At 44.1% G+C, this 26,815-nt stretch overlaps 1 protein-coding gene across 2 annotated transcripts in view; it reads left to right on the forward strand.

Annotated features, from left to right (window-relative positions):
- The window catches only part of Dock8 (dedicator of cytokinesis 8), a 201,399-nt gene extending 175,881 nt beyond the window's left edge, over positions 1-25,518 (forward strand). For both annotated transcript variants that reach the window (XM_005388589.2, XM_013516312.1), the window contains 9 exons: positions 1,687-1,830; positions 3,017-3,148; positions 3,696-3,830; positions 5,238-5,327; positions 8,531-8,767; positions 11,938-12,081; positions 13,133-13,239; positions 23,480-23,650; positions 24,034-25,518. In XM_005388589.2, coding sequence (XP_005388646.1) covers positions 1,687-1,830; positions 3,017-3,148; positions 3,696-3,830; positions 5,238-5,327; positions 8,531-8,767; positions 11,938-12,081; positions 13,133-13,239; positions 23,480-23,650; positions 24,034-24,094 — 1,221 coding nt within the window. In that variant the 3' untranslated portion in view covers positions 24,095-25,518. The remainder of the gene's footprint in view (positions 1-1,686; positions 1,831-3,016; positions 3,149-3,695; positions 3,831-5,237; positions 5,328-8,530; positions 8,768-11,937; positions 12,082-13,132; positions 13,240-23,479; positions 23,651-24,033) is intronic.
- Positions 25,519-26,815: the final 1,297 nt, after the last annotated feature.

Below are 26,815 nucleotides of genomic sequence, written 5' to 3' on the forward strand. Positions count from 1 at the left end.
AAAGACTTGTGAACTAGAGATAAATCTTGTACAGAAAAATAACTTTGAGGTCACTGAATTGCAAGAAACTGAGATCGTTAAAATTCTGTGCTCTGGACCACAGTATTTATTTAACACATGTATATATGGATGTGTCTCAGGTACTGCTGTTACTTTTACTTCCCTAAATCTAAAGCCAGGGAAATCTTCCCAGAAGCTTTTTCCTCTGGCTACAGCTAATAACCTAATAGCTTTATATCTGTTCTTCTATGTGTATAAGATTGAAGGTAATTGTAATAGTACTAGTTTCCTGAGTTGTTTTCTTTCAGTGGAAGTTATGGGAATTTGTGCTGCCTCCAATTCAGAAATATCATAACACATAAGTTAGGGTTGAAAGAAAAACTGATCACAAAGAACCTTGACAAACTCCACCTGTATTCATAAAAATACATTATAATGTTGGATGTAAAGGGACAGATATGGCGACTATCTCCCCATCAATTGCTGAAGTTGATTCTCTTCATCTTCCTAGCCCTCCTAGAAGGCAGACAGCTTTTCCTTCACAAACACCTCTGCTAAATTGGTGACGGCTGACTAGAACACTATGCTGGGAAAATTTTGAGACTATGTCCGTGTTCTGGAGGAACTAGTATTATAATCCCTCCTTCGTGACCGCCATTCACACAGTGATAGGAAGCAGTGGCATGTCTGCTACCTATTTGCAGTCCATAGGCTAGGAAGGGCCCCTTTTCTTCTGTATTCCGCATGCATTTATTCCATAGCTGTGAGTCAAGAAAATAATTACTTTTGACCTGTCAAGTTGATTGTGCCAGGGTCACAATTTGGGTGAAGTGCACAGGGCATGAAATGTACAGAGATTCTCTCTCTCGGGCTCAGGCCAGTGTAGGATTAGCAGTGTGTGACCCTCAGAGAGAGTGCGTCCCGGTTTTGTGACCTGGGTTTCTCTTTCGGGTCTCCCTCACCCTGGTCCCTGCATCCCCTGCTAGAGGCTCTAAAGTTTAGTTTTACTGATTTTTTTTTTTTTTTTTTTTTTGTACCAGGAATTAAACTCAGGGCCTTCTGCTTGCTAGGTAGGCGCTTGTGCTGCTGAGCTATATCCCCAGCCCTAAAGTTTAGTTTTTATAAAGAAAAATTATATAGAAATGAAATGGTCAGAGGGAAATGGCAACTGCTGCACTGCCATAAAATCTTCCAGAAAGAAGACATTCTCACTTTCTGTTGTCATATAGTATGACTTTTGATCTGAGAGGCAAAACAGTAGTTGTAGCTTATGTCAGAAGAACATCCCCAAAAGTCAGAGACTCACTCGGTTGATGAAACAGAATCTAGTTAAGTGTTCACCAGCCTTTGCCTTCTAAAGGCCAAGATTCTTGCTGTCCCTCAGGATGGTTTCACTAAAATAGGATTGTTTCAACTCAACTGCTGTTACCTTGAGAAAAATGCCCTTTCTATGAATCCCCTGAAAGTTAACAAGAAAAAGAAGTGAGGTTGAGAGCAGGTTGCTGAGCCTCCTTTCACGGTGAACACCAGGCAGAGCTCTTCTGGGTAGTAGCACACACTCGCCGCTCTCACAGCCTTGGAGAGGACCTTGGAGAGCTGGCTTCCTGATTCCTACACTATGGGCTCTCTGAGTCCCTTCCAAACCTGCTCCCCCTGTTCTCCTGCTCATACTGTGATCTCTTGCAGAATATTTCTTCCAACGTGCTGGAAGAGTCTGCAATCTCTGACGACACCCTATCACCCGATGAGGACGGAGTGTGCTCGGGCCGGTACTTCACGGAGAGCGGCCTGGTGGGCCTCCTGGAGCAGGCTGCGGAGCTCTTCAGCACGGTCAGTGCCCAGAAGGCGTCCCAAGGCTGAACCCCAGCTGCTAACAGTGTTCAGCCTTAACGGCCCAGCGAGCCCACTTCATACACGCTGTGGGTGTGCAGGCCAAGGGGTGGGCCCGGGGAGGACTTTGATGCCCACAGGTCGCATCAGCTCTCCAAGGCGGATGAGAAGGCCTTTCATCACGGAATATTCTGGTTTGCACTGCATGTTCATTGGCTGGGTCACAGTTTCACAGGGTTATTTCCATTTAATGGGGTGGAAACTCAGCCACAGAGAGGTGAAATGGCTTGCCCAGGATTACACAATACATGATGAGGCATGTTCTCACTCCCTCATTTTCCCTCTCATAGAGAAGAAAACTGGGAGGAGAGGGCAGGAGTCCATAATGTCTTCTCTGCAGTCTCTGAGGTATCTTCAGGATCTCTAGAGACAGGACCAGCTAGAGAAATGGGGGCGCAGAAACCATTGAGACCTCCCTCGTTCACCTAATCTCAGCCCAAATACTACTAATAAGAGATTCAGGGTGAGGCAGAAGCTTCACGTCAGTTTTCATTTTAATCATCTCACTCTTTGTTCACATTATAAAGCAGATAAACATCTCCTATTTCACCACAGTTAGCTAATTTTGTTTTCATTCCTATGTTATTATTTATTCTCTACTTTTCATCTCCAAGTTTTCTTCCTATAACCTCTATGTAATTTAATTATTATTTTACCCATCTTCTCTTTTTTCTTTTTCTGTCAGGATTCAGAGAAGTTCCAATATACGCTTGTTTCTCTGAAATTCCAGAAATTAAGTTAGTTAGCATCCTGTTAACTCCCTTGACCCACATGACCAGCAGGCTAGAGGCGGAGCTCCGATGAGCTTTAGATACACAAAAGCTGTCTTCCTAAATGTTCTTAGTCTCTGCTCCCAATCTCCTCTCCTGGTTTTTTGTTTTGCTTTTTCTATGTGAAAATCTTTTTTTCTATTCAGCATCACCATTAGGACCATTTACTAATGTGTGTGGTTCAGTTTGAAAGCTCCAAGAATCCCAGGGGTGCTCAGACAGCATGCATATGCTGTAAAGTCCTGTGAAGGAATAATAAATATATTCTCCAGCACACTGTTCTCAAAGTAAACTCTGGCTGCTCTTCTTACAAATCCAATGATCTAAAGTTTCTTTGGTTCTTTTTTGTGTCCCAGGGAGGTTTGTACGAGACAGTTAATGAGGTCTACAAGATGGTCATCCCCATTCTGGAAGCACATCGAGACTTCCGGAAGCTGGCCTCCACTCATGACAAGCTGCAGAAGGCCTTTGACAACATCATTAACAAGGTAGCTGGAGGGCTGGGGATTTAGCTCAGCAGCAAAGCGCCTGCCTGGCAAGCGCAAGGTCGTGAGTTCGGTTCCTGGTACCGGAGAAAAACCAAAAAAAAAAAAAAAAAAAAAACAAGGTAGCTGGAGATTCCAGCTAATGGCACTGCCCCCTGGCAGCAGGTGACCCTGTCTCAGAGATGCTCAGCCCTCTCTCCTCTCTAGAGACTGATTTACCTTGAGTTATCATTGCTGTAACTCTCACCCATCAAAGAGAGAGGGACTCAAGGTTGACATAGATCCAGAATTCAGGGTGTGAATAAAAGCAGTCTGATTTACTTTATAGCCAAGAAATGTGACAATCTTTTAAATCCTTTAAGTGAAATCCTAGAAATCTTTCCTGGGATTTCATTTGTTACGATTTCTGAAGTTTATGCTATAAACATTAAATTTGTTTACTTCAGCTGTAGAAATAAAATGCTTGAGACATCATAAAAGGTCCTTTTAACCCAATAAATCTTCAGGAATGACATATCTAAAGAGAGGTTTTTCTTATTTTGTTTAACAGGATCATAAGAGAATGTTTGGAACTTACTTCCGAGTTGGTTTCTATGGATCCAAATTTGGGGATTTGGATGAACAAGAATTTGTTTACAAGGAGCCTGCAATTACAAAGCTTCCTGAGATCTCCCATAGGTTAGAGGTAAGGAAAGAAACCCATGTGCTTGACATTGTACACTTTACAAAAACAAGTTAGAAAAAAAAAAAAAAACAAGTTAGACTGAGTCATCACAAAAACTCATGAATTCAGCATTGAACTCTATATAAATTGTTCTACATTGCATTTGTAATAGGGAGGTATTAGGTGAGAGCCCAAGGTAAAGCAGGATTAGATAGTATTTCTCTAAACTACCATGTATGTTTTCAGAGTTTATAAATTCACATCATGAATATTCCTTTTCAAGTCTGTGTAAAATTCAATCAAGGTCAGCTTTCTTATAACCCTTTCTAAGTGTTAGTAATAGATACTGACAGACAGAGCATGATAGAGCTGTGCTGACTTGAAGGTTATCATTCTGACTCTGAAGTCATCTGGCCAAACTACGGAATCACCCCCTCCCCCAGAAAATGAACTCGCCAACCCTCTTTGTGTCACGTGTTCTTTGGTGATACAGAAACGGTTGACAGCTACATGTGGGCTGTGGCCAGCCTCTACTCCAGCCTGCCCTCCTACCTTGGTCCATAAAGTCACAGAGAAGACCAGAGTGTTCTCACAGGACAGGCTCAAAGGATGGCAAAAAAGAAACAGCATAGAGAAAAGTCCGCAAAAAAAGCAATAGATGTTGAAAGGGCCACGCACTACAAGCTCAGAAAGGAAGTCAAGGGACACCACTGAAACAAAACCCTGTCAGGCTGAGCGAGCAGCCCCGGAGTCCCCGCCAACAGTGAACCAGACTCATTCCTTATGATCTCTTGTGACTGCGTCGCATGGATGCTACCTTACAACTGTAATACTTAGGACATTTTGTTGTCTAGTTGCGCCTTGCACTGTTCATCCTTGCCAAATAAGACAGGTGAGTTTTGTCCTGCTCAGCTCACAGATGTCATGGCCCAGAGTGGTTGGGCAACTTGCCCTAAGACACTCAGCTCATGAGAAGGAAAACTAGCCATTAGCTCAGACCACTTAGTTCCCTGATAGTTTCCCCTACTTAGAATCAGAGGCGTATGCTTTGCCTGCTTGTACTCTGCGGTTTGCCACATTATGGGGGGCGCCTGGTTACCTCTAAGTTCTCAGGTTACCAAAACCTAAAAGTAAGTAGTGCTGTACCCTTGGACGTGCCTCAGGAAATACGATCGCACTCATTGAACTACAGACCAGGCACACATATTATAGGGAAGTATAGATCAGTTGACGGTGTGGAACTTCCTTATATTTTTATTTATGTCTCAGGAAATGCTGAGCTTTGCTCATTAACTCAGAGGAATACTCAAATAATCAGTGAACAAATTTTATTTTGCACTTGTTCCAAACTTACCCCACTTCCTAGGAGACAAATAGTGGCATTATGTTAAAAAGAACCTTTAAACACTGTTGGTTTCTCTTATCTAGGGATTTTATGGTCAGTGTTTTGGTGCAGAATTTGTGGAAGTGATAAAAGACTCTGCTCCTGTGGATAAAACTAAGTTGGATCCTAACAAGGTATGGAGAAAATTTCCTGAAAAATTACCATCAGGCTCTGAATGCCCTTTTCTGCCCACAGAGCCCAAAATGACCTCCTCTATTAGAACTCTCCAACTCATTTAAATACTACCAAACATTTCTCTGTAGAGTTCAACTACTAGCTGACGTTTTTTTTTGTTTTGTTTTGTTTTGTTTTGTCTTTTTTGAGACAGGGTCTCTCTATGCAATTCAGGCTGGCCTTCAGCTCATTTTGTAGCTCAGCCTGGTCTCAAACTCACACCAATCCTCCTGCCTCAGCCTCCTGAGTGCTGGGATTACAGGTGTGCGCCACCATACCTGGCTAGGTCTCAAAATATACTAAAAGGCAAGAATCAACATAGGACCAATCGTGTGACTGGAACTGCATTAGACTCTGTATGTACATCATTGCATCCTCCAACAGCTCTCAGAAATAAGGTTTTTTTTTCTATTTTACAAATGAGAAAATTGAGGCATAGAAAAGTTGAGCAACTTTCCAAGATCATGCAAGTGACAGAGCTGGTATTCCAGTGAATTGTGTTCATCCCCAGACCCACACTCTTAATCACTGCTCATTATTGCCCGCCTGTAAAACCTTTAAGCTCTTAATTTAAAACATGTTTTAAAATGTCAAGCCAGGTGTGGTGGTGCACTCTGTAACCCCAGCACTCAGAAGGCTGAGGCAGAAGGACTGCCGTAAGTTCGAGGCCAGGCTGGGCTATATAGTGAGTTCAAGGCTATCCTGAACTACATAAGAAGACTCTGTCTAGGAAAAAAAGAAGTTTAAAAATTTTTTTGAATGCTACCGTCTCACAGTAGCATTTAGTGGTACCTGGCTTTCAGCTGCCCATGTTCCTTTCAACCAGGAGCAAGATGGCTGTGCAATTGGGCGGAGGACCGGAAGGGCTTGGGCTCCAGGTTTCTCACTTTGACCCTGGGACATGTTCCATTTCATCCCCAACTGGGGCTTTCCAGTAGACCAGGGAGATCCAAACTTATCATCAGACTCCATATCATACTCCACGTGTCGCAGGCTCCACAACACTGCTATGGCTTTAAACACCTGCCTCAGGTGGGACTCCCAGGCCATCCATCCTTCTGACCACCTGGCTAAAAATCCAGGAGTTGCTGCGATACCGCCCAGGTTAAATAATTTACTAGAATGACGCACAGAACTGAGATGTACTATACTTCTGACTTCAGTATGTGATGAATGATGTGCATAGGCAAGTTGGGAAGGAGCACATGGTTCTGCGCCCTCTCTCTGGAACCCACGCACACCAATGTGTTCACCAACTAGGAAGTTCCTCCAAGCCTTGGAGCACCCAGATTTTTAATAGGATTTCTTTATGCAGGCATTATTGATTGAATCCATGGCCACCTAATTAAAGACAAACTTAGCTCTTCTCCCTTCTCAAGTCAGGCCAGCCAAAGCTCCAAGCTTCTAATGACATGATTGGTCCTCTTGGTGACCACCTGAAGCTGTGTGGGGCCCATCGGGAGTCATCTCCTTAGCATAACAAAGTCATTGCTGTCACTTAGGAAACTCGCAGGGTTTTTGAAACTCTACACCAACAAACAGGGACAAGGGAGCCACCCGCTCCGTCTGTCTCACAGGTAGTTCCATGACGACATGCCGGACTGCTGGAAATAGCGTAAATGCCAGGTATTGTTAAGGGCCAGGGACGGAGGACCACTCACCATCTGACAGACCTGTAAAATGAAAAGTCCAAACTCCTCCCTCCATTCCGTCTTCCAGGACAGTATGAAGATGATATAAATAGGGAGGAACTGACCAAATGTGAAAATTGGTTTTTCTACATTTTTCAGAACACTTGCTCAGTGAAGACACATTCCCTAGGGTAGGCTCGAAAGCAGTAACTGTGTAAGAGTTGAACCAAGTTTCAGACAGAAATGTCTGAACTCCGTGAAAGAGAGGCTGTGTGCTTACAGAGATCCATGCCTTGCTCATCGCCTGGGAGCTCCCTGACACCAGTGGCACCTCTCCCCTTGCTTAAAATTCTCCAGATCAGGTGTGAGAGCTCAGAATGAGAGTCTGAGCCCAGAATCGCAGCCTGATTTCACTGTGTCAAGTGCTGATTTATGTTCTGAGCCCCATGATCGCGCCTGTCCACCACACTGGGTGGTGTCCAGCATCTGAGCTCGCTGCCGTTCTGCTTTATTAGTTTTTACAGAATCCTCCTTCATTGTTGACTACCCTCTTCTCAGCGTATACATGTGTGCATGTTTAAGTGAGGGGCATAGAATAAAATTCAGGGGGTTTGTGTTTAGTTCTATGAATTTTGACAGCTGCGTGTAGCTGCCACCCCAGTCAACATATAGAAGGGTCCCCCACTCCACAGTCTTTCCCCGGGCCCCTGTGACCTCTACTGTCACCAGTCTGCGTTCTGTCTCTGTGGATTGTCCTTTTGCAGAAAGCTTATACGTGGGATCATACACTAAATAAGTGGAACCAGACAGCCTTCGGAGGCTGGCTTCTTTCACTTAGTGTAACCCGTCTGAGATTCATCCACGTTCAGTAATGTCTTCCTGTGATAGCTGAGTAGTGTTCTGTTGTGTGAATTTTATTTTATTATTTAGCCCTTCCCTATGTGAGTGACAGACATTTGATTTGTTTCTAGTTTTTGTCTGTTATGCATAACGTTTCCATGTGAACGTACGTTTTCATTTCCTGTACATACACATGAAGGAGTGGGGGCCTGGTTGTAGGTCAGTGTCATTTCGCTGTATGAGAAGCTGCTGACTTGTACAAGGTGGCTGCACATTTCGCATTCCTGCGTCCCTGTGTGAACGATCAGCGGCTCTCTATCCTCACCAGCACCTGGTATTGATCATTTTCTTAGTTTGACCACTGACTCATAAGCGTGTCATGGTCACTCTGAGAAGGAAAGTTTGCCTCTGTGGAATAGCAGTTTGCAAACTCTCCCACTGAGCTCCCACTGGGTCTGTTGGCTGTGCCTGGAGAGGGCTGCTGGTGGACCTGACTCCACCCATAGGCACAGTCCCCTTGCCTTCCTCACACTCCTTTCTCTCCCTGCAGTGCAGAGGAGGAGCGCGGATTCTGCATCCTCTGATCTCAGGGCGGAGAGGGGTGTGGGTGTGTCCCAGCACGCCTTTGCCCTGTGTCATGGGTCTGGTTTGCAGCATAGCTCATCTCCTCCTTCCCCTGCTTTGCCCTCCAGGCCTACATTCAGATCACATTTGTGGAGCCCTACTTTGATGAGTATGAGATGAAAGACAGGGTAACCTACTTTGAAAAGAACTTCAACCTGCGGAGGTTCATGTACACCACCCCCTTCACTCTGGAGGGGCGGCCCCGGGGGGAGCTGCACGAGCAGTACCGCAGGAACACCGTGCTGACCACCATGCATGCCTTCCCCTACATCAAGACCAGGATCAGCGTCATCCAGAAGGAGGAGGTAATGGCCAGAGGGAAGAAGTAGGCCTGGATGCACCCCCATCTGACCGCTCCCCCATGGCAAAACGGAGAGGAACATAAAGAAGTGTGGATATGAGCTGGTGTAGAGCTGAGTGGCAGAGCACTTACCCAGAATATGTGATGTTCTGGGTTCTGTCCCCAGCACCACCACCACCACCCCAAAAGTGAGAGATGTACTTGAAATGTTATGAAGAGCTATCCTCTTGTTCTTGTGGTACCAGGGAATCCCATTTGAGCAGCTGCCTACATGTTTTGTAGCACTACTTTGTATTAAATATTGAACACTTTAAACTTACAGCTCTAGTATAAATGTTTACATATTTAATTTTAATATGTATTTCCTCTTTTGTGTGCGTGTGTATGTGTGTGTGTGCATGTGTGGTCCTAGAAATTGAACCCAGGGCCTCATGCAAGCTTTCTATCACCAAACTACATCCTCAGCCTTCTAACTTAATTTTGAGACCCAGTCTCACTAAGTTGCCCAAGCTAGGCTTGAACTTGTGATCCTCCTGTCTCTGCCTTCTGAGTCACTAGGATCACAGGCATGCGCCACCATGCCCACCTTTATTTCTATTTTAATTGTAAATTTATATAAAAAGTATTTAGAGTTTGCCCTTTGTAGTCTCAGGTTCACATCCGTTCACTAGGTATTGAAATATTTGGAGAAAAAAAATGCACCTTTACTGAGCGTATATGAACCTCTTTTTTATATTCCCTAAACCACCCAGTGTAACAGCTATTTACATAGCACGTGCACTCCGATAGGTACCATAAGTAACCCAGAGATGATTTAAAGTATAAAGAATGTACAGATACTATGCCACTTTATATAAAGGGCTTGAGCTCCCTTGGATGTGGGTAGTTGTGGTGGGATCCTCGAACCAATCCCCCATGGGTATGAAGGGATGACTGTATTTAAATTCTAGATATTTTATATAGAATTGTGTAGACCTAAAAGCTCATAGGAACACAGGCATAGTCAGGCTTTTAGTCACTAGGGACAAGAAGCACACAGGAGCAGCCCCAGTGGGGAGGCAGTGTGCACTAGGAAAGCTACCACGTGAGTTAGAGAAGTGGACACGCACTGGATTCTGGTTCCAGCTCCCTCCTGTGACTTGACACAAGCCTCCCACCTCCCATTTCTTCATGGATATGCAGTCAAGAAAGACCTCTATGACTTTTATCCCATCTTAATAGGACTGAGGAGGAAAGCCTCTCAAACCACAGAATCATTCAAAATTATACATAGCATAAACACTTTTCTTTAAAACACCCACATAAACCTTTATTCATCAGTTGATGCAGGGTCACAGCCTTCTCTGCAGCTGTGTTACTGATCACAACTCAGTGGTGTCTTTCCTGTACAAACCTCAATCTTAGTGCATTGTGCACAATTTTCAGCTTTGCTTTCTCTAAAGACAAAGAGACCTTAAAGATCTTTGTTAAACAATGTGAGAGCAGAAGAATTTGGGGTTTTCACCCGCCCCCAGTCTTACACAGTTTTCTCGCGCACATGTAAGATGACAGGAATTTTTACAGCAACTCACTTTCATCATGTCTTGCCCAAGCGTTCAGCTTGGTTTTTCATAGAAACAACTTTTTTTCTCTCCACACCCATAATTCAACAGTTTGTGCATTATGTAATTAGATTAGGTCATTAAAATAACAAGTAGAACAGGCATAATCAAGTTGGTGAGCAAGCAGATGCCTTGTGAATATCCACTTCATCAGGCACGAACAGAGGAACAGGGTGGCTAAGCAGGACAACCACATTAGGGACAGGTCTCGCAGAAGGCCGAGAGAGCTGACCTGGGGCCCCGTCAAGAGGAGGCTGGTATAAAAGACATCGCTGCGTTTCTTATAATTTTGGACTTATGAGTACTAGGACATTCTAGGCACAGCACAGAAATAAACTCATTGTCCTGAAAAAGAAGTCTCATAACTTCTTTTAGCCACCTGTACAGTGGTGCCTTGGTTCACAAACTTAATTCTTCCCCTGACTCTGCTCAAAAACTGAATTGGGTGAGAACTGAATCAAGTTCAGTGGTTGGGTTTAGTGTTGACTTTATGGGGAAATCTGATTCAGTTCTTGTCCAATTCAGTTTGCAACCAGAAAGGTGGAAAGAATTAAATTTGTGAACTGAGGTACCACTGTAATTCCCCCAGAAGTAAATATAGTCCTTGTCTGGACAGCGTAAGACAGTACTACAGATGGGGTGGCTTAAGCAACAGAAAGGTACTGTCACATGGTTCTTGAGGCTAGAAGTCCAAATGGAGGGTGTTAGCAGGTTCATGGTTTCTGAGGGGAAGAATTAGTTCCAGGTTTCTCTCCTCGACTTATGGGTAGCTGTCTTCTTATACTCAAGCCATCTTTCCTCTGTTTGTACTTGTGTCCAGATTTCCTCTTTGTGCAAGGACATTAGTTATTTGAGTAAGGATCCATCGTAATGAACTCAGTTTAACTTGAAAACCTCATTGAAGACTCTTCCTCCAAACAAGATCACATTGTGAGCCAAAGTTAGGAGTTCAGCGTATGGATTGTGGGGGTATAGATTCAACCCATCATGTTCAGGAAGGACCCTCCCCCAAGCCAGCAGAACATAGCAGCTAGACTGTCCTTGGAGAGCATTCCACTTACTAGGGACCACTGTCAGGATGAGCTGGAGAAGGTGCAGTGAGGCCAAAAGCTTGTGTTATAATGAGGAAGACAATCTTGACCACTGCCTTTGGCCAGTGTAAGTCAAGTAACTTGTTCAGTAATAGGAAAGGAAACCTAACAAGGAGAGGGAATATAGCCTTTAAATGTAGACATAATTGTGACCAAACTAAGACTCCCCCACTCACTACCTGTGTCATTCTGTGGAACTTATGTAACCTTATGAATCCCCCTTAGACTGTAAAATGTTGAGAATAGGAAACTGTTTAAAGCAGCAAATGCTAACTGTATATAAAGTCCCCAGAACATATGAGTATTCAAAAAATATTAGACCCTTCCTTCTTCTTACCCAGTTTGGAGTATTTTTAAATTATTCTGAAAGTCTTTTCTTACGTGCTCTTTAAAGCCAGGCGCCCTCTCTGTCTCAGCCCCAGGCTTGTCCATAGCTGCTGAGAGCAGACAGTGATTTCCCTACCTTTCTGTCTTCTGTTCAGTTTGTTTTGACTCCAATTGAAGTTGCGATTGAAGATATGAAGAAGAAGACCCTGCAGTTAGCGGTGGCCATTAACCAGGAGCCCCCTGACGCGAAGATGCTTCAGATGGTGCTGCAAGGTTCTGTCGGAGCCACTGTCAATCAGGTAAGCAAAACCAGCTGATGCCAGCCTTCCTGGTTCCTAGTCTTGACTTTGAGCGTGGCAGTATGATCCAGGAAACGGGTCCTGTTGAAGAGGGCTTTGTCGGGCCCAGTGGAGGCAGAGTTGTTGCAGGGCTTGACACTAAGCTAAGAAAGCCTGTGGGACAGATGGAAAGGCCTAGACTTCTAACTCCTGTGTCAGTCACCAAATGTACCCCACTTGTAAAAGCTTTGGCAGCCACGAATGATTTGGTCCAGGATCCTTGGGCCACTTCTGACCAGTCTGGATTTTCTTAGGCCTTATTAGAACCCTAACTCCTGAGGTCAGCGTGGAACCCAGCCTGTCTCACTGGGAGGTACTAGTCTAGCACTCTGTCCAGTGGACTGCCTTAGTATCAGTTTTAAATCTGCTTTTGTCTGTACATCGACACTCAAAACGTCAGTAAGCACCGTGACTCTTTCTCCTGTCAGAACATTTGAGTGTTCTTCTGCAAAAATTCTGCTCACTTAACATCAAGAGAGCAGAGACATTGAGAGGAGAAATACTGTTATATTCCCAGGATCAGAAAAAAATTAAATACCTTTTGTTTTTTTTAAGTCCCAACCCTTTGATGAAAATGGAAGGCTTATAATCCCGTGACCACAGACTATGTGTACACTGTGCTTACCTCCGGCTCAGGTCACCACTTTTGCAAGATTGTGCTTATCATTATGACAACTAGATAAGTTAATATGAATGGGTGGGTCAAGACAATCCCCACTTTTAGAAAAGCAACTCAAAGCACATACCCTCGGAGGCATTATGTTACCTTTATGTGTGAAGGAAAGCCTAGTAGTAGTAGTATTTCATTGAGAAAATACTTTTATATCTATGAATATTTTCAGGAACTCCAGATTTCTCCTAAGGAATCAGTTTCCTGAGATGTTCACAACCTTCACTGACTAGTTTTAGTCAAGCCAACTAAACATTTAAACTAAGAAGCCACTCCTATCTTTTCTTCCAAGTTAATTTTCTTCCTAATATCTGTATTTTTTTTTTTTACCCTTTTCACTAGGGACCACTGGAAGTAGCCCAAGTATTCTTGGCCGAAATTCCAGCTGATCCAAAACTCTATCGACATCACAACAAGCTGAGGTTATGCTTTAAGGAATTTATAATGCGGTAAGAATGAAAGTGGTGGAAATATCAGTACAACAGTGGTTCTCTGTATGTGGGTCCCAGACCAGCAGCTTCTATATCATCTGAGAACTTGCTAAAAATACTTAGTGGAGTTGGAGGTACGGATCAGCAGTAGAGTACTTGCCCAGAGTTCCCTGGGTTCTCTCCATAGCAGTGCGTATACAAAGTCTCAGGTACTTTCAAAGCTACTAGATCCCATACTTAAGGCCCACAAATCTGCATTTAACAAACCTGCCAGTGATGCTGCTGTCCTACTAATAACTAACACTAAATTGCTTTGTATCTGGCAGCTCATGTTTGATTCACACTCATCGTAATATAGGTATCGTCATCACCCTCATGTTACAAGAGAGGAATTGGAGGTTGGGAGGGGGACGCTTATTTCACTTATAGTCATAGCAGTGTTGAGTTCCAAGCAGGTCTTCTGAAGCTAAATTGTCCACATTTCCATCATTGTGCTGATACTGTACAGTTGCATTAGAGACCAACCCAGAAATTGTTGGCATTGATAAGCTTTGTAATTTCCCAAGTCGTAAAGAGCTTATTTGTAGAAATTTAAGAAGCATTTCATGAAACCAGGAGATAAAGGCAAGAGATTTTTCAAAGGTTCCCTCAGAGGACAGTTTCCCATGTCAGACAAGTCTCATCTCTGCTCCTCTGTTCTGCAGTAGAGCTAGCTTCAAGGGCAGCTGGTCCAGCCTGGACAGGAAGTGCATCTTTTGGGAAGGTTTTTCAGCTGATTGCATGGCAGTAGGTTGCAAGATGGTGTATAAAGTGTACGTTGGGTCTCCTGAGGCCCTTAAAAGAATGAGCAGGAGGGATATGATAGAATTTCACCTATAAGAGAGAAGGACTTCAGAAAAAAATACCAGTATTCCTTTTCATCCAGCCCTTGGAGCAATATCTAAAGTATAAGCATAGCCTCATGTAGCAGATTGGGGGAAATGAGCCTAGAAATAAATTTTCTAAATTTAGTGAACATTTATCAAGATACTAGCTAGTGGTGAGTGAGATTAGAGATTGCCTTGTTCCCTGGCCTTAGTAAGGGTCTACAACTTTGTTATGAATGGAACAGACACCTCTTCCTTCAGGAAGCACAGCTAAGAACAGGATGTGTGAATAGGTTGTGTGTGTAGTGCTTGTCTGTGCATACACCCCCATCATGTTCATGTTTAGACATTTGAATTATTTCCTGTTTTGATAGCAGTTCTGGTGTTACAAAAAATATATTTTATTTAATACATAGTACATAGTTCTATGATAAAAGGCTAGAAAAATACTTGAGGTAATATTTAGAACTATTTCCCCATATTTTCCCATATTTCTTTTCATTTATAATTAGTTGTGGTTGAAAGCCTCCAAAGCTGGCAGTGGTCCAGGCCTTGATGGACCTCTGAAGGGATCTGTGAAGTGTTTAATGGGCACTCTCTGGGCCCCGGGTATGATACTAGCTGCAGGAATACAGAGGTCTGGGTATTCCTCTGCTCTTGATGGCAGGACCTACTTCTGCAGGGCTGAATACCAACACCAGGCAGTGTGCACTAAGAACTCTTAAGAGTGCTCTAAATATAGGACCACGGTTACCAGAAAAGGCAGGTGTGTCACAGGCAAGAGTGGCTGGGGAAGCTTGGTGGAGAACGCTCCTTATACCTTGTCCTGGATATATGAATGCAAGAAAGGGGTGGTGGCACAAGGGAGCCATTACTGGTAAGTGAACCGACATGACCACACAGAAAAGTCAGGAACACAGCAGAGTTCTTCTGAGTCCAGCTAGAGCAGCCAGGAGAGGAAGAAGGGTCGTAGAGACAGTGACATCAGTGACCAGGGCTCTGAATAGCATTTAAATGTAAAACAAAGCTTGTTAAGAGAAATGATTTTCATTTTGCTTTAGAGTTCACATAGATTTCTTCTACTGATCTTGCAATCCAGTATCTCATGGGTGTGGTCCTCTCTGTGACTCCACCTAGTTAAATGCACCTATAAAAACCCTACTAAATGTACATTCCTCACTAGCTCCCAGATGCAGGAAAAGTTATCCAGAAAGAACCAGGGCTGAGTAAAACTAGTCCCAGGCAAGAGATTAAAAAAAAAAAAGGAAGTGGATTTTCCTTTTAATAAAGTTGTGCCTTACACTTAAAGAGCTTCTCTTCTTCTCTAGATGGCCTGCAGAAATACTGGATTCTAAGTCAATTTCACTGTTGAAAATGCTACTCTCTAACCCCTCCCGTGCTGACGCCCACAGGAAAGCAGGCTACAGGCACACTTTCGCATTTGTCTTGAGCAGATGCATTGTTCTAGGGAGGCCACAAGACTATCAGAACTTCCTAAAATGAACTGTATTTATACATCACGGGGCAGGGGGCTTCTCAAAATGCAGGTTCTGATTCGGCAAGTCTGAGTGGACCCTGAGGCTCTGCATGTCTCATCAGCTCTCAGGAGATGGTCCTGGCTGCTAGATGGACCTGACTTTTGAGTAAAGACTATAAGAGGTTGCTTGACTGCCCCTCTTTCACATTTCTTCCCCCACCAACATCACCCCTTTCGTCACCTCTTTTGCCCTTGAACCAACTGTAGATGTCAATCCATCCATTCAGGATTCATCAGATGTTTACTGAGCCCATACTTCGTGCCTCTTGTGTGGAAGATAAAGTCTCACACAAATGGGACATAGCTACAGGTGCCCCAACATTGCTGCTCATTATTTTAGCTCTGTGTGATCAGCAGTTGATTTTCCCTCCACTTTAAGGCACAGAGATCAAAAGTGGTATGTGAGGTGGTATATACAGTGTTGACTAAAATGCATAGAACTGTGTAATTAAATGGATGAATAATGGTATGTAGGTTTTTCTTTTACTACATAGTAGGCGAGAAAACTTTCCCTTCACCTCCACTGCTTAATTGCATCTGAGTCCAATCAGGAAGTTAGAGCAGTTGCGCGACTACACTAACTCTCTTGTCAAGCTACTTCCTCACTTCACTTTCAGAGAGCAGAGACGACGCAGGTGGAACCCTCTCAGGCTTCCCCTTCAGTAAGCTCCAGCTTTTCCACAGACCTGGGCTGTAAGTCCTGAGCCTTGAGTTCCCTAGTGACCCTAAGCCAGGCTGCTGAGGCTGAGAGCTCACAGCAGAAATGTGCCCTTGCCAGCCCCGGGCAGCGGGGTCCTTCACCATCGCAGTGGCTTCTCTGCCTCAGCTACAGAGGACCCAGACACAGCCACAGAAAAGCCTGGCAGCTACCTGCTACAGCTGGGGCCCCTCCGGCTGGTCCAGCCACTCTTCAGATGGCTGCCAGGTTGGGCGCTCCATCCTCTTCTGCCTTTCCTGCAGTGGAAAAGAAAAAAAGCCAATTCATCCAGGGCTCAGAAGCCAAGACCAAGAGAGCCCGTGTCCTGTTGCCCTTGTCACTCCTCAGACCACTTCAGGAACCACACTCTCGAAATCTCCTTCTTCCCTGGCCTTCCACATTCTTAGAAAGACTAAGTGGCTTAAAATGCAGTTATCTTGGAGGCAGCAGTGCTCCGGGGCGCCACTCCAAGACTGCCTTTTAGGGAAGGGTTTCAGGTGCACCCCAGTCAGGTTCTGCTGCACACGTACAGTCACAGAGTCAGAAAAAAGGGTGTCAAGAGGTGACGTTTTAAAATTGCAGTTAGGATCTGTGACAATGAAGGAGAAGAAATTTCCCCAAGTGACCGTAGGAGAGCGACATGTGCAAGGTGTAGGTAGAAACAAAAAGAGCAGGTGAACAGAGAAGTGGCTGTTTGGTGAGGAAACAACCTGAAGGTTAAATTTCACGACAAGGAGCGTAAATTGTGATCTGCATGTTTCTCACCCAAACTTCCCGAGCCCAAGCCCCATCCGTGTCCAAAGGGCCACTGGGCTACGCACCTGTCCCAACGGAGGTGGCCACGAAGACCCCCCTTTAATGTGACTCATCCAAAGGAGGCAGAGGTGCTCCCTGGAGACAGCAGGAAAATCAGGCCACAGTTGTTCCTTGTCTGCCCTGGGGTCTGTTCCCTACCATCTTCAGGGAAGGGCCCGTGCCGGCAGTGCCTTCCTTGGGCCGTACCCTTATTTTGCTCTAGGAAAGGCAGGCAGCATTGACTGAGCAACCCTTCCCAGGGGCAGTGGCCTGATTAAGTAGGTCCTCATACATCTGACACCATTTTATCCTCATAGACCCATTTTATGGATAAAAGAAATGAGGCTGAAGGAGATTGTGATTAACCCAGTTATACAGCAAGCAAGTGGCAGAACTGAGATTGAAATTAGGATTTTAAATAAGCCTGCCGTTGAACCAAGCTATCCTTGAGATGTGGGGTCTGGTACCCATTAGGGTGTTGCAGAAGGCTACAGAGATACCATGGAGGTGGCTGTGCCTAGGGGTCCCTCCTGTGCACTGTAGCTCTTCCTGTGGAGAGGCCAGGAGTCCTTTGGTGCCCTGATCACAAGTAATCCTCCTTTACCCTAAAGCTGTGGATCATTATTAGTGAGAGTGGGAGCTGGCTCCTCAAGTTTCCGAGATCCGGCAGCTTCTGCTTCCATTTTGGAAGCTGTGAGTTTTCACTGGGCCCTGAGTGGAGATTTGCTACTTATCAAGAAGAAGCTGAGGAACTCAAATAGTACAAATTGGGACTCGAGTCACAGTTTCAGCTTGATACCAGGGTCATCTGCCTGGATTGTAGCTGGCAGTGGCATCCTCTTTCCTAGGCAGCATATGTGCTTTTGGAGTTAGGAGTGTGACACGTGAGCCACGTTGGCATGGGCTCAAATACCCATGCTGTCTTAACTAGCTGTGTGCCCTTGGAAATCTTACCTACCCTCAGTTTTCCCAACTGCAAAATGGAACTAATGATAGTAACTGTATCCTAGAGTTCATGTCAGGATAAAATGACTTAGCATAGGGTTTCATATATACTAAGTTATCAATAAGCTCACCATTATTCAGTGAAGCAAACAGTTTATACTGTTAGACACCAAGAGGCTGATGAGACACTGGCCTGGGAGTAGCGGGATCGTTGGTCAGGATCCCACGTGTTTGTGAGTCTGGAAAGAGCATTTCTTTTCTTTGCGTCTTGGTTTTATCAACCTTGAACTGTAGGAATTGGAACATGCAATCTCTAATAGTACAGTGTGCTCAATTTGTATAAATGGTCTCCACCTGGGTCTGTCAGGCATCGTACTCATCTTAAATGTCCCAGATTTTATCTCTGTGTTATTTCTTTTTGTTTGTTTGCTTGTTTGTTTCCGGTCCTGGGAATCAAACTCACAATCTCCTGCTTGCCAGGCAGGCACTGTGCCGCTGAGCTAAATCCCCAGCCCCCTGTGTTATTTCTCTTCTGGCCATTCTGTGTGTGCTAACACATTTAACCTGTAAATTATGAGGTGAACCATTACCTTCGTATCACAGATGAAGGAACTAAAGCATGGAGAGAGAAGTCATGTAATGCCACAAAGAGTGAGTAAAAGGGTGGACTCACAGTTGAACACTCTGGCTCTCGTCTTCCTCTGACCTGCTACGTGGTGCTGCTCCCTTTAGGCATTATGTTCAGTTGCTAGTAACAGACAGTATAAGATTGGCTTAAATAAGGAACTTATTTTTCTGTCTTGTAAAATAAGACCAGAGATGGTCAACATAGAGCTGTGTGCTGGCTTCATAAAGTCATCAGAGACCCCGGCTTTTCATTCCTTTGCCCTGCCATCCTGGATGCAGCATACCCATTCTCATGGCCACAGTGTAGCTGCTAGGGTTCCAGTTATCAGGACCATATCCCTTATCAGGACCACATCCCAGGCAAATATAAGTAGTAGAAATGAGGAAAGAGCAAAAGGATATCACCTCCTTCAAAGAGCTTTCTCAGTCACCAGCCTGGTGCAAGGGTGATTAGGAAATATTTTTCAGGTGGGCACACTGCTTGGATTTCCTTTAGTAATAAAGAAAGGGAATGCATATTGATGAAGCGGCCAGCAAATTTTCACCACACCGCATTACTGCTATTGGGGACTGTGCTGCAGGGACATCACGGAGGAGGAAGGCGAGAGATGCAGAGGTCGAGGGCGGCATGACCTCCCTCTCTGGCAGAGACAGTCAGCTTCATACATGGAGGATGGAGAGTTAGGAGCCACCTTCTAGAGAACCACCTTGGTGCCCTTTCTGGTCCCCATCAGCCTGGTTTCTGCAGGACTGTGACTGATGGAAAACTTCAGGTACAACTGTTGCAAGACAATGAATGCTGTGTCTGAGGACCTTATCAGCAGAGGGAACAGTGAAGATGTGTGGGGTGTCTGGTATGGTTGTCACTGAGTGAGTTCAGATGTTGGGGGCTCAATGAAAATGCTACAGATGAGGGGCTGGGGATTTAGCTCAGTGGCACAGTGCCTGCCTGGCAAGCGCAAGGTCGTGAGTTCGATTCCCGGTACCGGGAAAAACAAACAAAAACAAAAAAAAAAAGAAAATGTTACAGATGAGGCTGTTTCTAGAACATTATTGGCACTGAAGTTGCACCATTCTGTTCAAATTTCCCAAGAGCTGTGGTGATTCTGCAGGAGGAGAATTTAGTGCATGGCCCTCCTTAGCTTGTAAATTTATAACAGAGCAGAAACTATTTTAATTTTAATAAAAAGGCCCATATAACCCAAATGGCTGAAAAGAAGATACACAGAAAATGTAAATGAAGGAATTTTATAAATTCTGAAAGTTGTTAAAATGTTACTAAATAAAATCAATATTTCACTCTAGTCATTGATATACAGCAAGGTGTGATAAGAATATACTAAATATTTATGTTTTAAAAATACATTTCAGGGGCCAGGGATATAGCTCAGCAGCACAAACGCCTGCCTGGAAAGTACAAGGTTTTGAGTTGGATTCCCAGTATATATATATATATATATATATATATATATATATATATATATATAATATGAAAAAATATATATTTATCAGAATATGTATTTATCTGATATATGTATCAGAAAAAATACATTGCCATTAATCCCCTCAAAATATTTCCCGTCACTTCAGACACATTTATCACATCACTCTTGCCACTTTCTGAAGCGGTTCTGAAAGTCTTTTTGCACGTCTCCTTAGTTGTACTACCATGGCTGCCTCAGTGTTCTGAATCATTTCAAAACACTTACCTTTTATGGTCACCTTGACTCTGGGGAGCATCCAGAAGTCTGGTGGTGCAGATCTCGTGACTAAGGTGGGTGAGGACACATCGTAATGTTCTTATGAGCCTGTGTCTCTGTTCCATGGCACTTGGGAGCAGCATTCACCGTGTTTTTTTATCACACCTTGTAAAGACACTCCCAAGAGGACTTCCTGGACTGCTTCAGCAAGTGACAAAAAAGACGAATAAGTGTGTTAGGGGGCTGTATTTTGAGGGTGACTAATGGAGATATGTCTTTTACTGTAATAAATTTTTTAAACATTCACCATATATTTTGATCACCCCCATATGTCTTCATAAAACACCTGTCTATCTATTACTGTGTGACAGACTACCCCAAACTTAGTGGCTGACCAGCAGCGTTGAGCTCTTAAACGTGAGGTTGAGGAGCTTGGTGGGGCTCAGCTAGGTGGTCTTTGCTCAGGTGTCTGGCTCAGCCGCAGCCAGACGGTGGCCAGGGCCTGGATCCCCTGCCAGCTTCTTCCCTGGGAAGTCTGGCCTCTCTGCTGCGAAGAGTCCCACAGCCCCGGCTCCTCATCCCTCGACTTCTCTACGTTCCTCCTCTGCTGTGCAGCAGCCTCAGATTAGGCTTTTCACGAATGGGTCAGTCCTCCTTCCGCCCGTGACTAGAGAGAGGGCGGTGGGGAGGGAGAGGAGCCGTTGTACATTTTCCCAGTCACACAGCGTCACTTGCGCCACAGTTTCTACACTGAGGCAGCCACAGATGATCACCCGAGTTTTGCAAGGGGATTGTCTTGGTTCCTTTTCTCTCATTGCTGAGACAAAATACCTGACACCTAGAATTAAGGAAAGAAAGGTTTATTTAGCTCACAGTTTGTGGAGGTTTCAGTCCATACTCAGCTGGCTCCAAGGTGGGGTGGGATACGGCAGAGGGTAACAGTTCATGGCAGCAGAAGATAGTAAAAGCAACAAGAGCAAAAGAGAGGAGGGGTGGTAAGCAGCCTCATTCCCTCCCTTACACTGAATGCAAACTATCCGCCCCAGGGCAGGTGTAACACTCACATCCATAATTCCAACATTGGACTGTGAATCAATCATAAACTCTAGAAGCCCGCCCCATGACTGCATGAGGCTTTGAGGGGACATCCAGACACAAACCATAACAGGGATACTTCAGGTACTGGGGAGCACATGCCTGTGGCTGTTTTTAGAAAATATAAATCTGCCATGCTCTATAAGCATGAATCTGCCCTTTAATTCTCCCAACAACCCTAGACAACGATATGAGATTGTTATCCCCATTTTATAGATGAGAAAATGGAGGATTTCCGTGATTAAGTCATTGTGTTAATGAGTATCAGCTGGTTTAACTCTAATTCTGCCTGCATACAAAGCATTTAACCCAGGCTGGGGCACAGGATGAGAGATCATGTATGCTAGCTAGCTGTTACTGCTTCTGCAAACAAAGACTATAGAGAGTTCAACTTTGTTGGAGGAGACGTTCTCAGACTGGAAGCCAGCTTCTGCAGCCTCGTCCCACCTCTTATAATCTTCTGTAGTTAACTAACCGGGGCCTTGAAGTCATCCTGAAGCTGATTTTCTTTAATACACGGTCTTAGCTTCTAACTGTTACTTAAGAAGTAATAAAAAAAATCATAATAAGGGGTGATATATATTTCTCAGGAATCAAAGGTTATGTAACTTCCCCTCCGGGTCTTCTCTAAAACCTTTGATAAGAGATCCCCAGCTACACTGCAATTTGCTTCAATTAGTGTCAGACTTACAAGACAGGTGAAAATCCAGTGGAGGGAACTCTTTTGGCTTCTGGGTGAGTTGTCTGTCTTCTGTAGCAGGATTTTTCCATGATGGTGTTGTGGTCAGATGTTCCATTTTGCCTGACCCAGGCTGCTTTCCCCCTTGTTCTACAGCTGCGTGCCGCCCTGTTCATCTGTGTCTGTCACCCGGATGATGTGTTCAGCATTAACAGGGGGGATTTGGTATCAGTGCCTGGGTGTCTCTGTTGCTTAACCCAAATCTAGCACCATTGTTAGGAAAATAGTTTATACTCTACTAATCATGAGAAGTGTGCTTTTTGGAAGGATAATAGAATTATTTCCGATTATTGCATGTCAGCTAAATAACAACCATTATATTATCCCTTTCTGGCTTATTGATTTGTAAGCGCTGAGTAGAACAATATAAAACAAAAGATAGGCCAGGCGCGGTGGCACACGCCTGTGGGAGGCTGAGGCAGGAGGATTGCTGTGAGTTCCAGGCCAGCCTGAATTGCATAGTGAAACCCTGTCTCAAAAAGGCAAAAAAAAAAAATGAAAAAGGACAAGACTTTGTCCTATGTAAAGAACATGGTTCTTTTTCAATCTCATTTTCCATTTCCTTAGCCATTCTATTTAGCCCTCCATTGTGTCTCCATATTTCTTAACTGTATTTTCTTTTCTCTCTTTTTTTGGTCTTTTTGAGACAAGATCTCACTAGGCTGGTCTTGAACTTACTTTGTAGCCGAGGCTGGCCTGGAACTCGCAACAATCCTCCTGCCTCAGCATCCCGAGTACTGGGATTACAGGCGTGCGCCACCGTGCCCAACTCTATTTTCATTTTTTTAAACCTATTTGGTGACCTGCTTAGGTCTGCCACCTCCTTCCTATGTTACCTTGGGCATATCTCCTAACATTTCTGGATTCAGGGATGAAATAGAGGTGAATTCTGACTTCCTGAAGCTCCTGGGAAAATTAAACAGATGATGTATATAAAGCTCCTTGCATAGCGGCTACACATAGCAAGCCAGCAGCTCTCAATTCTGGCTAGGGAGTCATTGGTATCCCTGTAGTAGCCTTCCAAACACGGAGGTTTCTGGAGTTTACCCTTCAACAAGCTCTGACTCATGAAGTCTGAGACTGGGGGTGAGGAACCTGCATTTTGCAAAGCTCAATAGCTCACTGAGCTTGAACACACTCTTAGAAGTACTCAGGAAGTGTTCAATACAATCATCTGCTCCGAACTTCTAAATATTTCAAGCTCATATGAAATAAAACCTCAATTTTTTTTCTTTCCCCCTGATATTTTCATCTTAGCTGCGGTGAGGCTGTGGAAAAAAACAAGCGTCTCATCACAGCTGATCAGAGGGAGTATCAGCAGGAACTCAAAAAGAACTATAACAAGCTGAAAGAGAACCTCAGGCCCATGATTGAGCGGAAAATTCCAGAACTCTACAAGCCCATATTCACAATTGAGAGTCAAAAGAGGTAAGAAGGCAGCAGAGGAGGCCTCTGGCTGGGAATGGGGCATGCTCTGCCGCTCTCCGCTGGTGAGGCCCTGGAACCTTCCAGACGGCAGTGAGGCCTGCAATCAGGCATGGAGCCAGGGTGACCTGCACAGCCTGCACCCCCAAACCTTCCCTGTGGCCTTGTGCCCGCGTCTCCCCCAAGCTGCCTTACACCCTGGGTTGGTTTCGGTTGGATTGTTTGGGCACAGCGCAGAGGGGTCTCGGAGTCCTTTATTTACTCATTTACCGAGTTCTCCAGGATTGATGTCTTTTTCTGGTGAGTGATTTCCTCCCTTACCCTCTGCAGAAAGCTAATAATCATCCTTCTGCATCTTCTCTCCTTCTTTCTCTTCTGAATTTCAGGGAGTCCTTCCACAGATCTAGCTTCAGAAAATGTGAGACCCAGTTGTCACAGGGCAGCTAGAAAAGCTGTCTTTACCCATGAAGACTGAAGCCGGTGACCAGGAGAACAGCTCACTGGTATTTACAGCACCGGACAGCTGCACCCTAGACCGACCACACACTCCATCCCGAGACAGTGCTCTGAAAGCCAGGGGAGGCAAGGGGCTACAGAATCGCACCCAAACGTACCCTGATCAGACTCAGGCCAAACAATGGGGAGGGGCGCAGAGGGGACAATCAAGGGTGACTGTATTTATTCAAGTGTACTTTCTGCATTGTTGTATAAAACAAAGCTTAAGTAGCTTCTCCTGCAGAGTGGGCAGTCACTGGCCACAGGAGGAGTGACTTCCTCTCACCTGCCTTTGAATGCACAGGATAAACTCACCTTGCACAGAAAAGCTCGTCCACCAGCCTATCTCAAGTGACCTTTGCTTGCCTCCTCTTTAGCAAAAGGGAGAATGAACTTCTAGAAGCACAAAACACCTCAGCCAGTCTCTGAGGGAAAGCCTTACTCCAAGCCTAAGCATGATGTTTGAGAATCTGGGAATAGATTATTTGTGAACTTGCTGTGGTCTCTGGTAGAAGCAGACCAATTGCTGTATAGTTATATTGGCTTTATTTTTTATGGTTAAGTTAATTTAACATGCTTTTATAAAAGAATACACTCAAAGCACTTATCTAGGTGATACATGGTACCCAGAACTCAGTCAGAAATTGCTGATTCTGCATCTACTTAAATGGAAGCGGTTTTCCTATAACATTTTGCTTTTTTTCTTTATGCTTGCTCTCATTTACTCTTTTTTTTTTTTTCCTCTCTGGGACCAAGTGTCTTTTTATAAAAAGATAATATCTCTGCTTTCATTTCAGAATATTGTACTGTCTGTCCACTAAAAAATATATTTGGTTTTGAATTCTTCTGACAGTGTACTTTAAAAGACAGATGAACAAAGTTATTGTTTGAGAATTAAGTTATATATTTTTAATATGATTGATATTAAAGATGAGATAAGAATTGCAAACAAAATGTTTCCCTTTTCCCCTCCTGCTTTTATACTTTGACAATTCAAAAAGTTGTAAAGCTTGGACGTTGCTTCAGGGAAGCAGAAACATGCATAGTGATGACCTGGGTCATGGTGTGCTGTCCAGGGTGGCGCCTCTAATGTGATCGTTCACCTTGGTGGCCAGGACAGAGCATTTGGTTTGGATATTCCTGAACTTTTTGTTTATACAATCAGCTATCATGATCTTATATTCTGAAAGAGAACATTAAAAAAAAGGGGGGGGGACCTGGGGATTTAGCTCAGCGGCACAGCATCTGCCTGGCAAGCACAAGGTCGTGAGTTCGATTCCCAGTACTGGAAAAAACAAAAAATAAAAAATAAATAAATAAAAGCTATTTGTCTACGTGCCAAACTTGATTTTTTAGGCACTTGGTGCAAAACTTTTTCTAAAGTGTGTGATATACCTAATTGCTTTCCTCTTGAGTACACATGACACACTTTAATTGCACATGTATGTATCACCATCTGTGTGGGACACACTGTGTGAGAGCAAGGTTAAAAACACCATCAGCTGGGTGTGATGGCGCACACCTGTAATCCCCGTGCTCAGGAAGCTGAGGCAGTAGGATTGCCTCGGCTTCATACTCTTGTGATCGCTTCTAAATGTGAGGTTTGAATAGAATTTGAATAGTTTAAGGCCAGTTTGTCCTCCATAACAAGATGCTGTCTCAAAACCAAAACAAAACAAAGCCGTTTTCATAGTCCTCCACAGTCCCTCAGTTTAGAGAGGAAAGAAAAGTCGCCTTTTCTGAGTGACTCAGGATGGGCTATTGTATTTTGCTTCCAAACAGTAAGATAGGTGCTAAGTGATACAGGGCTGGCTTTTAACTCCAATTGCCCTAATAGCCTAGAATCTCTGGTTAAACACCCCCTGCTTCTACATCCTGGTCTCAGTTTTTGTTCTTCAACCTGTTTTGTACCATGGTGGGCATACTTGCTTAACTTAACAAGTGCAAGGGATGTGCTCATTGCTGCCTTCTAACCCTTCACCCCACACTCAACACACTGAAGACCCACAGTAGACATTTGTTGGTTGACTAAATGAACAAGGGAAGTGTGAATAGCCCTGTTTCTAAAGGAGCTCTGCCCAATAGAAATATAATGCGAGCCCTACATATAATTTAAAATTTTCTAGTAGCCACATTAAAAATAACCATGAAGAGCTGGGGAGTTAGCTCAGCGGCACAGCGCCTGCCTGGCAAGAGCAAGGTCGTGAGTTCGATTCCTGGTACTGGAAAAAATTAAAAAATTTTTTTAAAAAACATGAAAAGAGACCAGTAGTTAATTTGTTAATTTTACCAACATATATAAAATATCACTTTGACTGTTATCTATGTAGAAACTATTGAGGAATTTTGCATTTCACAGTCTTAGAAATATTTTGTGTATTTTGTACGTTTAATACATGTCTACTCGGGCTAGTCACATCTCATTGCCACATGTGGCTACCATATTGGACAGAGTATTCTAGAAGCTTCCAAGTTTTCTAACTTGATGCCTCTGATCTGTGGGATCAAAATATAGATAACCAAGATTGTGGGAATAGTGTCTCAAGTAAAACTGTCAGAATTTGGATCGTTAACCCTGGGGCCCACCTAGGAGTTAAACTTTGGCAGCTGGAAAATGTGGACTCATCTATATCAGCTCTCGCTGCCCACTCTTTGTGGGCTGATTCCCAGCTC

Source organism: Chinchilla lanigera, unplaced genomic scaffold, assembly GCF_000276665.1.
Source record: "Chinchilla lanigera isolate Chin_1 unplaced genomic scaffold, ChiLan1.0 scaffold00033, whole genome shotgun sequence".
In the NCBI taxonomy this organism is placed as follows: Eukaryota; Metazoa; Chordata; class Mammalia; order Rodentia; family Chinchillidae; genus Chinchilla; species Chinchilla lanigera.